The sequence below is a fragment of the Lynx canadensis genome, chromosome F2 (genome assembly GCF_007474595.2).
Source record: "Lynx canadensis isolate LIC74 chromosome F2, mLynCan4.pri.v2, whole genome shotgun sequence".
Classification (NCBI taxonomy): Eukaryota; Metazoa; Chordata; class Mammalia; order Carnivora; family Felidae; genus Lynx; species Lynx canadensis.
The window spans coordinates 33357500-33370847 of record NC_044320.2 but is presented as its reverse complement, the minus strand read 5'-3'; the positions used below and the strand labels follow the sequence as shown (position 1 = coordinate 33370847).

Genomic DNA, 13348 nt, shown 5'->3' with positions numbered 1-13348 from the left:
TTTGTTGGAATGGTTTCACAGCAAACAACTTTTCAAAGGAGTCACCTCTGGGGCCACTGAAGTGTTCTGCTTTAATCAGGTTATCTCAGCCAGAAGAACTCATCCAAGCTTCTCCATTTTAGTCATTCTTGGTGAAAATTAGAAGCGTGCATGAAGTACAAGAGATGCAGCTTTTACATGAACTAGAATTCTAGTGACTTTTGGTCATGTCTGAATTAGGTCACTACTGTAAGGACTTGTGAATCACAACTGGAGCTGATCACAGCTTCCACTTATTCAATAAATTGACTGCCACTGACCACCTACCACCGCATAGTCAGCAGGTAAGCCAAGAACCACTGAACATTAATCATGTACTAAGCGCTTTAATTATTGTTTTGTTTTTTCATTATACTGTCTTAGATACACATGACAATGCTATAAAATAAATATCACCACCATCATCATCATCGTCATCCCTGTTTTACAAATAAAGAGACTGAAATTCAGAAAAATTAGGTCACAATTCCCAAGGTCCCATCTAATTAGTAAGAGGCAGGGTAGGAGTTAAACCCCAAAGCCTTTCTCTTTACACTCTCTTTCTGCTCCTGCCCCCCAAAGGAACCAGGAAGATGGGCAGGATTTTGTGTGGATTAGCAAAAGACAATTACTCCTCAAGCTACTTTGCCATGATCCGTGGGAAAATGGCCATAAGTACTACATACAGCTATGGTCACTGCTATGACCGTAGCATGTGAAGGGTGCCCCTGGAGTGGTACAAAGCACAGCCTACACAACCTTAACCTGACGCCATGAATGTATGCGAGGCAACACAGTGAAAAATCATGGCATAAACTGCCATTTCCACCTGCATACCTGGTATGAGACCTGGGCCCCCACTCTTTCCTCCCACACATATGCACTGCCATGGTGTGCGTTTGGGAACCGAGGGAGGAGTTAGTCATAAACACTCTTAGAAACGGGCGTTAAAAGCAGTCTACAGGCTGACCGACGTTTATAAGCAGAAACGCAGCTGCTGTGTTCATGTGCACATCTGTGCAAGTATGTGTGTGTGTGTGCAGACTTCTTTTGAGGAGCAGGAAGACTAAAGGTCAAATCATATACAATGTGCAACTTCAGGGGAAAATGCCTAAGGTTTCCGTGAAACAGTCACTGACAATATAGCTATAATCATAAGCCGCCACTATTTGCCAACGGGCACCTTACTCCTTATTTCTTCTTTGTCCCCACACCCACAAGCCCCATTACCCAAGGATGAAGTAGTCATTCTCACCCCACTTTCCTGCACACACAACGCCCCCTCCAGAATCCAGGGGGCACTTTCACAGGCGGCAAGTTATTTCTCTTCACTGAATATACAGTAAAATTCATTCATCTCTATCGTTGCTGAGAAAGGGAAGGAAATTAAGCAGGAAGGACAGCACAATGCCTTTACGAATGGTGTATTCAAGGTCAAAGCCCACTATAATTGAGTTAAAAAATAATAAATGAAAATAGCTGTGAGCAAAATATGCCTGCTTTGCAGAATACGGTCCAGCTAGAAGTCTTCATTAAATGTTCCAGTGCGCACAATGTGTTAGCTATGCGTATGTGTGCTGGAGATTCTGCGAGATATCCTGTAGCTCATAAATACTGAGAAGGGACAGTTGCCATAGTAACTAAGTGCTATTTAATGAATACCGAAGAACCGAAGCTCATAGGATAGTCTTAAATTGCCGGAACGTGAGTTACTGCTGCTGCTGGGAGCTTGCAAGTAACTTACATGCCATCCTCTCTAACACGATTTTTTAACAAGTTGGCTGATTTGACTGGTCTCTGTCTTGACCACATGACACGGCCAGATTCTCTCTTGACTCTGCATGAAAATCCTACCCCTGATTTCTTCCCCTTGACTCTAAGTACCAAAACATTCTACAGAAACGAGCCAAACATTTAGATAAGGAATGTGTCCTGAAATTGGAATCTTTGACCCGATTAGTGACGCGTTGGGACACATACCTCTGTCACAAGCAATAGACACTGGTTCAGTGAGCCATCAAGCTGAATACAGCAGATTCTTTTTACTTCTGGAAAAGGTGGATGCTCCATATGCACCAAATGCAGTTTGTTTTTATTGTGCAATGACACAGAAGAACCACCGCGGTTGATTTTTGTGAGAACTTTGTACAGGCTAGTAACATCTTAGGTCATCTTGCATTAGGATGTCCAAACCTTCTCTACAGATCCCCAATTCCCTCTCACCATCCATCCCACATGTCAGATTTCTCATCCTGGAATCATCGGGCTTTTCACTGGTTTAAAAAAAAACAACAACACAAAAAACATGGCTGCACTGCCTTTTCTTGGCTCTGGTCGCCCTCGATAACTATAATGCGGCTCATTTTTAAGGTTACAGATTGTGTCGCAAGCATACTTACTTCTACATGCCATTAATAAATAATGAGAATTTAGAGAAAGGGGGAAACATCTATGTACCATGAAGCCAAAAATCATTAGCAAACACATCCATTCTCCAGAGGCTGGCTTGTTCTTGCATAACCAACACCTCAACTGGCCTGGTTGGGTCTCAGTGTGGGCTGTGGGTGCCCCCTTCAGGGTCTGGGGTGAAATGCATGCTGCTCTCATTTGAGATGCTAACTAGTCAGCTGGGCAATTGTTTTTGCTAAAACCTTCCAAGAAAATTTCAAAGGAAAATTCTGGCCAACCTCTAATGGTGTGGTCAGACAGAAAGCCCTCACATCACCAGGCTTCAGCTAATATTTAAACCAGGTAAGTACAATAAAAGGCAGTGTCATTCAAGAAAAAACAAAAAACAAAAACCTACAGATAGATCCATTTTATTCATTGGATTAAACAATGCTTTCCACCAGATGAGCTCTGTTTAAAATTGCCTCTGTCTGTAATGAACAAAATTAAAGCTGGAGACAGGCAGCCCATGACCCCCTCACCTCCCTACTTGCTTCCACGGCCTGAACCTGTTCTCTCTCTCACATAAGTTAAGGCCAGCCTTAACTGTCTCCTCCCAGACTCTCCCAGCACTGCCTTGGTTTATCTTGCCTCCATGTTTAGTCTTGACACTCAGGGCCAATGTGGTCCCATGCCAATGACGGTGCTAAGGTGAGAATGATCTTTGAACTTCTTGCTCCCGATATTCTTAACCCATTCCTGCCAAGACTGAGAGTATTTGACTTTGTATCTCATCCCCTCTCCCTCCACTGCCAGCTTCCTAAAAGCAGGGCCTGGCTCTGACACAGTCTGGACCCTCGTGTCTGGCTGATGGTGGTGCTCCCATGATGAGTGGCCGTGGGAATGAAGAAATGCAGTAAGGAAACTGTATTCACTTCATTTTCTTCTCTATAAGAGCTGCTTAACAAGCTAATTGCTCCCAACTTCAAAAATGAAAAAGACACAGAGAAAATAAGACCAGTGAAGCAATTCTTCCTCCTCTCCTTGGGAGATCCTTTCTACTCAGATTCACCTTCATTCATTCAACAATCATTTATTGATAACTTGCAATAAGTTAAAAGCATAAGGTGAGGAAATGCTGCTCTTTGTACTTTTCCTTTCACTGTAATCGTTGCTGAATAGAATCTTTCCAACTTTCCCTCATGCCATTTCTTTATTTTTCACCAGTTACCTTAAGATATAATTGACACAGGGGTGCCTGGGTGGCTCAGCTGGTTAAGCATCAGCTCTTGGTTTTGGCTCAGGTCATGATCTCCCAGTTCATGAGTTCGAGCTCCACACTGGGCTCTGCTCTGACAGCACGGAGCCTGCTTGAGATTCTCTCCCTGCCCCTCCTCTGCCTGCATTCTCAATCTCTCTCTCAACATAAATAAATATGAAAAAATGTATAACTGACATGTAACATAGTATGAATTTAAGGTGACTTGATACACTTACATAGTGCAAAATGCTTACCACCAAGCATGAGCTGACCCCACCATCCTGTAACATAATTGCCACTTCCTTTTCACAGTAAGAACATTTAAGATCTACTCTCTTGGGATCTTTAAGTGTATAAGGCACTTGCAGCCATTTCTTAATTACACGAATCTTGCATGCAGTGTGCAAGGCTGGATCCATCTTGCTTGCCCATTCAACATTTATTGTGCTTCTACTCTGTGCTGAACTGGGCCAGGCCCTGAAGATATAGAATCAATTAAGACATAAAACTAGAGGGGTGCCTGGGTGGCTCAGTCAGTTAAGCATCCAACTCTTGATTTCGGCTCAGGTCATGATCTCACAGTTCATGGGGTTGAGCTCCAAGTTGGGTTCTGAGCTGACAGCTCAGAGTCTCCTTGGGGTTCTGTCTTTCCCTCTCTCTCTGCCCCAACCCACTCGTGTTCGCTCTCTCTCTCTCTCTCTCTCAAAATAAACTTATAAAACCACATAAAACTAGAGCATAATTCTCCACTCCCTAAATGTGAGCTGTGCACAGTGACTTCCTTCTAAAAAGTACAATATGGGAGGGGGGAAAATGAGTAAATTGCACAGCCAGCAGATCCAGGCCGACATCAGCAGTGACAGTCGTGTTGACAGCATATACCCTTCAAAGGATGGGATGAAAATGGCACTCTATACCCATAACCCAAGGCTAATAATGAGAAAAACACCAGAAAAACCGTAATAGAGAGACATTCTACAAAATGCTTGACCAGTACTCCTCAAAACTTTCAAGGTCATCAAAAACAAGTTAGAGAAACTCATGGACCACTGGAGCCTAAGGAACCATGATGACTGAATGCCATGTGGTATCCTAGATGGGATCCGGAATAGGAAAAAGGAAATTAAGTAAAATCTAAGGAAGCCTCAAAGTATGGGCTCTAATTAATAGTAAAATATCAGTATTGGTTTATTAATTATAACAAACACACCAGAGGGATATAAGATAATAATAATGGAAACTGAGTGTGGGGTATATGGGAACTCTCTGTGCTATCTTTGCAATTTTTATGTAAATCTAAAACTATTCTGAAATAAAACATTGATCTTAAAGACTGACTTCTACTTCAAGAATGTTAATGAGGGAGAAAGACAGTGAGTAAGGACTGTGGTCTGGTACTGTACGTGGGTGTGCAGGAGTCCGTGAGCTCAGTCTGCAAGGTGGGAAGAGGCAGACGCAGACAGGGGCAGGGCAGCAGCTAAGGATAGTGGGAAGCCACGGGTGCTGTACGGGCAGTCAGAGAAGGCTAAAAATATTGTTGTGCACCAGAAAGGTCCTCGTTGAGGTCATCGGCATAAATTTTGGTCAGGAACAGCCAGCCCAGATGAGCAACTTTCTCATAACAACCAGGCCAGGAACAGAGAGAGCCGGAGCTATGACTGACCTAGATAAGGAATCCGCATACCGTTCCCACAAAATTCTCTCTTTTGATAGGAAGCACAATAAACACACTTTCTCTTTGTTCAAATATTCTTCCAGATTCGTTATTCTGTGAAGCTCCCTCTTCAACCACCCCTTCTCTCCTGTTTCCCACATTCTGCAATTTTCACATTGAAAAGGATGAATAATGATAGTGCAAAAAAATGGGGGGGGGGTGGCTTACAGAAAATTCTAAAACTAAAGGGTTGGAGAAGCAAGGAGAAGTCAAAGAAATCCAAAGGGGGCTGGATCATTTCAGTATATCCTGCCAAGTAAAGATAACATTTCCCCATTTTTTAAAAGGACAGCAAAATGCAAAAGCAAAGCAAACAAACAAACAAAGGTCTCCAGTTTTTAAAAAGAATCTGAGGGTCAGAGAACCCAGTGGTTCACCGACCTCCCTGGTCACCTCAGGAGAACAGCCGTGACCACCTGAAAATGAAGACTGAAGCAAGAAACGACACCAGCTAAACTAGATAAATAGGAAGTAACCAAAACAACACAGATCTTGTCTCTGTGGAGCGCCTTCTTGATTTACAACACATTTTCGCATAAATTATCTCATGGGATCCTAACAAAAAATCTTATGAGGTAGGCTTAACAATTATTAATAATCTCATTTTACAAATGAGACAGAGGCTATTCAGGAACCCTAACTGACCTGCCTGGGTCCCCAGCTTGGCACTGATGGAGCTGTGACCAGCACCTACTCAGCAGGCTCTCAGGCTGCGCTGTTTTTAAAAGTTTTTTTTTTTTTTTATGTTTTATTTTATTTTTGAGAGACAGAGACAGAATGTGAGCAGGGGAAGGGCAGAGAGAGAGAGAGCGGGAGAGGGAGACACAGAATCCGAAGCAGGCACCAAGCTCCAAGCTGTCAGCACAGAGCCCGACGCGGGGCTCGAACCCACAAACTCTGAGATCGTGACCCGAGCTGCAGCTGGATGCTTAACCAACTGAGCCACCCAGGCGCTCCCGTGCTGTTTCTATGTAGCCCTGTGCCCAGGCATGCGCAGTAAGCAGACGTAGGTAAAGAGGACATTGAGCTAATAATTAAATGCCAATATGTATCTTTATCTCAAAAGATTTGTATATGAAAATGTAAATAGTTAATTTCCTGCTATCATGACTGCTATAAAGTGAAGGACAAACATCAAATAAGAAAATTAAAGACTTGATAAGAGAGATAGAAAGAAACTTAAAAGCACAGAAACTTTTTAGTTTGACCTTAGGCTAGAAATGAGGGACAGCAAGCAGGTAATATATAGACCTGGAAAAATAAGAAGTAAACATCTGGATCATTATGCGCTATTCTGCAACAACTGAATAGGAAAGGAAGGACAAAACAATGTTACAGAAATCAGCAACTAAAACTTGTGCGAAAGTGCTCTAAATTTATATCGTCTGAAAACATGACTCAAAGAGACATAATCACAGCCTATAAATATCCACCGAGCAACAATATATGTGGAAATAAAGTAAGTGAATTATTCACACCCATAGGTTTGGATCATTTCTCTTTGTCCAGTTGTCTAAGGAAGACAATGCTCTACCCCTGAGCTGGTGTCACCCTCACAAATTAAAACAGCCAAGGATATGCTTAAGGTGAATCCTGCCAGGGAGAGCCAGGTGCAGGGTTAAAAAGAACCACAGGAATGGCCTCCCATAGTTCTTCACTCTATTAGACACTGGATCGCTCAATTGATGATTTTCATTTCTCCCTCACTTTTGAAAACGAATACAGAATAAAATCAAATCCAGAAAGTCTCTTCGTGACTGGACCACTTGATTGGAAGAAAAAGCGGAACATGAACAAACAAGTACGGTATAAAGTGCTCTCTGCTTTGGCATTAGGAGATAGCATGGTACCAAGTCTCCTGAAAGACCTAAAAGTTTGCAAAGTCAAAGACACTGGATCAAGGATCCTTGTATCAAACCTGTCATGGACGCCCTTGTGCTATGGTCTTCCCATCGCCGTAAGGGGGAGTCCCGTTTGTTTTACCTTGAGATCACGTTTTAGATACAAAAATATTTTTTTAAACCACGGAGAACTGTGCAAATAGAAATCGTTGCTAATTATTATCATTATGAGGACTCGCCCAGATGCAATGCTTCAAAAACACCATTTTTCACAAATATTTTTCTGCATGATAGTTTTCTTCCTTTTGAAATTTTCGAGGTTTCCTGATTAAGTCTCATCATCTCCATAAGCCACAAATCATTTCAAAAGATCTATCGGTCCCAGTACTTGGGGGCAATCAAAACTGTTTGAATCACAGCAGAAATGATGCTGGGCGGGTCCCTGCTGGGTGTACAAGAGCGTGAGTAGAGTGACATTTAAGACACCAGGAGCTCTCTAAACACAGCATGCTCAATTTGTCCGCAAACCAACCCAAGACCAAGCAATTTTTTTCCCTTTGTCTGCCCAAGGACATTTTTTTCTAGTCTAGTAGAGAAGCTGCTCCAAATGTGAGTTTATTTGTCATCATTTCTTCTGCAGAGAGAGGGGCCTAGATGATTTGACAATGAGATATTTTGTCCTTAAGTAAGCAATAGTTCCTTGTTAATATCATAGCAACAAAGACCCTGAGTTGTTCCTCGTTGGCATCTTAGGACATCGTCTTAAATAAGATGTTCGTACCACCATGCCCTGCACTGCATGACTGTAAACCAGCAACAAGATGGTACACATTCAGTACAGGCTGCTTGCAATGACTATCGATGGCCAGTGGTGTGAACTGGTGCTTGGGTTGAGAGGGAATCCCCAGAGAGTGTTAAACTAAAAAAGACAAGCCTTTTCTACAGGAATACCTGGTGCTTATTTTTTAAGCTCATAGCAATGGTAGCTCTCATGCTTCTCAGTCTTCTTTTCCCCAGAGGGTAGTCCAGGAGCATTTCAACTGAAGCTGGGTCTTTGTGACAACAGCACCTCCAAGAAACTATAGACTTCTGCTTAGGACAACATATAAACCCAGTAGACTTTGAATAAATGCCATTCAGTGGGGGTAGAAGGTGTATGTATCCCTATTTACACACATGCACACACATACAATATTAAAGTAGGTGGGGTTTTCTCCATTACAAATGCAAAAGCTATAGAAAACACAAATTGGGATGCAGGTGTTGTCTCTGCTGATGTCTTACAAGGAGAAATTACCAGAGCTTCGGCCTCTCTTGAATGCTTTCCTGAGTTGGTGGAATTTGCGAAATCTGCAATATTAACATAGAATTATGGAAATAGGAAACAAAACGCTGGAGTCTACTGGGAATGACAAGCTCAAGATGAAATCAACTGGAAAATCTGGCTAACTAAAAGTGACATCCTTTGTGCTGGAATTTTTCTATCTGAAAGCTTTAAAAAAGCTATAATTATTTTGGGTTTTCAATTCAGCCCTTTCCAAACTAAGACTTCTAGTTTCTTCATTGTGTCATACCTTCCCTCCATGTGAACTCAGGTGTCTGACAAGCTTACCATTGAAGTGGTAAATTCATATTGGTTTTATACACAGACGCATTTCCAAGGAATGGTAAGCAACACAACTTTTTTGTCCTCTGTGTCCAGGAAAACAAAGGGATATTTCTATGTCAAAACTTTTATCTTGTGCACAGGCTCAAAATACAGGCTAAATAAGTCACCCACAAGAAGAGTCTGATTAAGACCAATAAATCATTTCTTCGCAAGTTAGCGCTTCTTCTCCCTGGAGAAGCTAAGGAATACAAGAACTTAGACCTACCTTGTGGCTTTTGGGTCCCAAATCACAATGTCTGCATCTGATCCCACCGCGATTCTTCCTTTTCTTGGATAGAGATTAAAGACTTTAGCTGCATTTGTGCTGGTAACTGCCACAAATCGATTTTCATCCATTTTGCCACTATGCTGTAAAACAATCCAAGAGAGAAAATGCATTTGCTTTAATGACCATATGCTTAAAAATCTCCTATCAATTAAGGTGCAAGATTTGTCTCTTAAAACTCAACAGAACTGTAGTTAATTTCTTATATTGGGGTGCATAACACATCTGTGTATACTGGTAGGTCTTAAATTATCACAATGATAATGATGGGGATGATGGGGTAACACATGGAAGCCTGAAGACAACTTTTCAAAAACCTGTCAGTTTAACGCCCACCCCCCACTAATTGCCCCCATCCTTCCCAGAATCACACAGACAACAGCTAAATGTTAGCAACAGTGGTTTCAATTTTTGTTTAGAGTTTACTACTGCCACCCACTACAATTTTAATCTGGCTTATTTATCGCAGACCTAAAATGTATGAGATGATCATGTAGACAATATGAAGAATATGGTAGAGTTAAAATAAGACAGACCTTTAAATCAATGACAACACTTCTAGAAAGAGGAAAAAATCAATTCAAGAGGTTAAATTTTGCGCTATTGAAATGTACATGAACCAATAATCATGGACAGTCTACTATAAGAGATTTTCATATGGACAAACTTTGGATAAATGCGGTCTCTCTAAACTGATAGGATTTGTTTTTTTTAAATGTTGAGAGTTTATCCCTATGCACATTTATATGGTTAGAAGCATTCTTAAGGGTTATTTAATTATCAGTGTGTCAATGTTTCACAAAATGATGAAGAACCACATCCTGAGAGTAATATTCCCATGAGCAAACCCCCTTAATGTTTCATAAAATAACAGTTCCTGGATGCTATTAAGAAATAGTCTATCACTTTGAAGTCATTTATGCACTTGATGTAGTATGAAAGTTTGCTGTAATGCACATACTCATTGTAATAGCACAAGTTCAGAGAAAAAGGCTGAAACTTCAGGAAGAAAATCTATGCAAACAGGAAGAGCAGAAGAGTCATCTGGGTTGATTAGAGTTTGGGTAGAGGTGAAAAGGGCTGAAAGGATGATTAGCAGAAGATAGGGCTGTTAAGATGTTTTGAAGATCCTCACATGTAAATTAATTGTTCAAATATCATCCCATAAATAATGGAGGGTATTGAAGGATTTTAGAGAAAAAAGCATGAATAGTATTTTGGCTTTGGAAGGCAGCTTTGGTCCTAAACTATAGCATAGGCCATAGCAAATGAGAGACCGGCAGCAGGGGCACCAGCTGTGAGACTACTGCAATAGTCCAAACAAGGGATGGGCCTCAAACTAGAGTAGTAAACACAAAGATAAAAATAAGGAGACATGTTAGAAATAGAATTGACAAGAACTGGTAAATAATTAAGAGTTAGACATGAATGGTATGTGGAGGGGATTCTGAGGTGTGAGATATGGTTAATATGTCATCTAAGGGAGGGTTTCTGAGAGATGGGTGAGAATGGTGTGACAATGGTGGCCCCAGGTGTAACCAGGCAAGTCTCCCTCTGCTGATCTTTACCACTGCACATGTCAAATGGCTGGACAGGTTGACATATGGACATTTAGCCACTTGATTCTTCTCCATGCTCAGGGAGAACATTTTAAATTGTGGGTATTTACAATAATCTCTTGTTCTAGACTTTGGATTATTATTTATGTGACTTTACACAGAAGTTTCAAAAATATGATATTCAACGGTCCTCAAAAAGAGACATCCACAAAAATTTCATGAAACAAGCCAGATCCTGGTTACAGAGTTCAGCAAAACAAGTTGGGTCCCGTGAAACTCACCACGCCTTTTTCCCATATTACTGACATCCGGTCCTCAACACCATTCACCCCATTGGGAATCTTCGTGAAATCATCCTTCCCAAGAGCTTTCTGGCAGGTGTTGAAAGTGCAGTGGTCAGTTCCTGTTGTGGTTAGATCACCACTGGAAAAGAAGAACACACCAGAGTGTGTGATAAATACATAAAAGACGTCAAGAGGAAACTACCAGAACTTTCCGGTTCTCCTGATGCTCCTCAACTGAAAGTCAGAAAACTGCAGTGGAGAACGAGTAGCTGTTTCAAGTATGTGTTTCATCCATACTCATCTCTATTTTAGGAAGCGCTTTTAGAAAATAAGACCCTTACAAGAAGCCTGATGCACCATCACGTGCAGGCCAGAAAAACTGGTTCCAGGCTCCCTCACTTGTAGGTTCTGTGGTTATGAGTTTGTTCAATGCTCAGTTTCTTATCTAGAAATTAGTGATGACATGTACTAGATGACAATTATATTAGGGTCACTGGCAATAATGTAAGGGAAAATTCCTGGTGAGTAGAGCATTACACAAAGATGAGCCTCAGTGACCCACGTGGACAGAGGCAGCTCCTGCCCAAATGGCAATGTTGTGATGGGCAGACGTGTGACAATTGGCTGAGGATGTTCGTGTCACCAGCAACAGATAGCCTGCTTTGACTTGCGAATAATCTCAGAGATGTACCTATACAGGCACATCTGGTTCTTGGGTTACAGCAGCACAGAAAGATATTCAGGAATATGTGAATGATAGAAACAAAGCACAGTGAAGAGACCCGGTTCTATACGGGATAGAAAGGGCAAGGAAACAATTAGAAGAGAGTCAAACTTCAGTAAAAATTATCTGATTTCTCTGCGTCCAGGAGAGATTTTGACACCGTATCATAATTAAGCCACTGCTCGTTGGTCTCAGGTAAGGGAGTCCCCAACACCTACATGTCAAGTAGAACAGGACACTGGAGGTCGATGGAAGGTCAGATGGTGGACAAGATGTCCTACATTCAAATCTGAGACTCATCTAACACCTTATTTTGGCAAAACGCTTCACACCCATCTGCTCAAAGATTACTTAGCCAATAGATTCATGAGGAAGTCAGGCGTTGATGGGTCTGGTCGCAGGGGTGGGCCCATAACATGGTGGGCTGCATGGTGCCAGTCTTTATGCCAGTAGTGAGTGCCATCTGTGCCGAGACTTGCCGCTATGGGTTCTCCATAGACCACTTTCCCTGGAAATTTCAAAGGACGCATTCAGTACTTCAATTTGCTCTCAAAAGAACCATCTGACAAACATAAATATTAGTCTTCTCTGCGCTAGTGAGGGATGATAGGAATCCCAAACTAGAATTTACCTTTTGTGAACAGGATTTAAACATTAAAACTACTGTTTGGGCACCTGGGTGGCTCAGTCGGGTAAGTGTCCAAATTCAGCTCAGGTCTTGATCTCGCAGTTTGTGTGTTTAAGCCTCGTACCGGGCTCTCTGCTATCAGCACAGAGCCCGTTTCAGATCTTCTGTCTCCCTATCTCTCTGCCCCTTCCCCATTCATGCGCACTCTCTCTCTCTCTCGCTTGCTCAAAAACAAACATTAAAAAAAAAAAAAAAAAAAGAATGATACCTGGTTTAAAAAAAAAAATAAAGCTACTGCTTATTGAGCATCTACTGTGTTCCAGTCAATGTCCATGCGTGTTGTGGTAGACGATTATATGCTCTCACTGATACTAGGCTTGACCACATGGCTTACTTTGGCCAATTAAACATGAATGGAAGTAACATGGGCTGCTTCCAAGCAGAAGCTGTTAAAGCCACAGTGAGTTTTCTTTCTGACCTTAGACTATCAGAGACTGCTTCTTCAGTTGTCCCTCAGGATGAAGAGAATATGGAACAGAGGTAGAGCCGACCAATGATGGACATGAGTATGAATAAGAAATAAATCTCTGCAGTTATAAACCATTGATATTTTAGATGTATCTGTTAGTGCAGCATGATCTAGCAAATGCTGGCTGATATGTGTGCCATTCTAATGAAAGGATCTCAAAACCCTACTGGGGAGGTGCTATCATTATCTCCACTAAAAGATGAAGAAAAAGCTTGTATTTTAAATAGCTTCTGTTATTATAACAGAAGTGAAATGACTTCTGCACAGTTGCATTACATGTACTCCACATGCCATCAATGAAGTGGAGGAGTCAGGATCTGAATCTGGGCATTTTTTACTCCTAACTTCTGTGCTATACCCATGATGACAATTACCACATGGTCATATGGAGTTTAACCACAGTATATCTCTACTGCAAATACACTGAGAATCTGTTCACACCCTTGAGAAAAAAACAAAAAACAAAAA

The 13348-nt window shown here is 41.6% G+C and overlaps 1 protein-coding gene across 1 annotated transcript in view; it reads right to left on the bottom strand.

Annotated features, from left to right (window-relative positions):
* DPYS (dihydropyrimidinase) overlaps window positions 1-13348 on the bottom strand; it is an 80003-nt gene that overhangs the window by 34543 nt on the left and 32112 nt on the right. Inside the window, exons 5-7 of the mRNA XM_030304212.1 lie at window positions 12075-12231; window positions 10997-11138; window positions 9097-9239 (exon numbers count right to left, since the gene is read on the bottom strand). Of these exons, the coding sequence (XP_030160072.1) occupies window positions 9097-9239; window positions 10997-11138; window positions 12075-12231 (442 nt within the window). The remainder of the gene's footprint in view (window positions 1-9096; window positions 9240-10996; window positions 11139-12074; window positions 12232-13348) is intronic.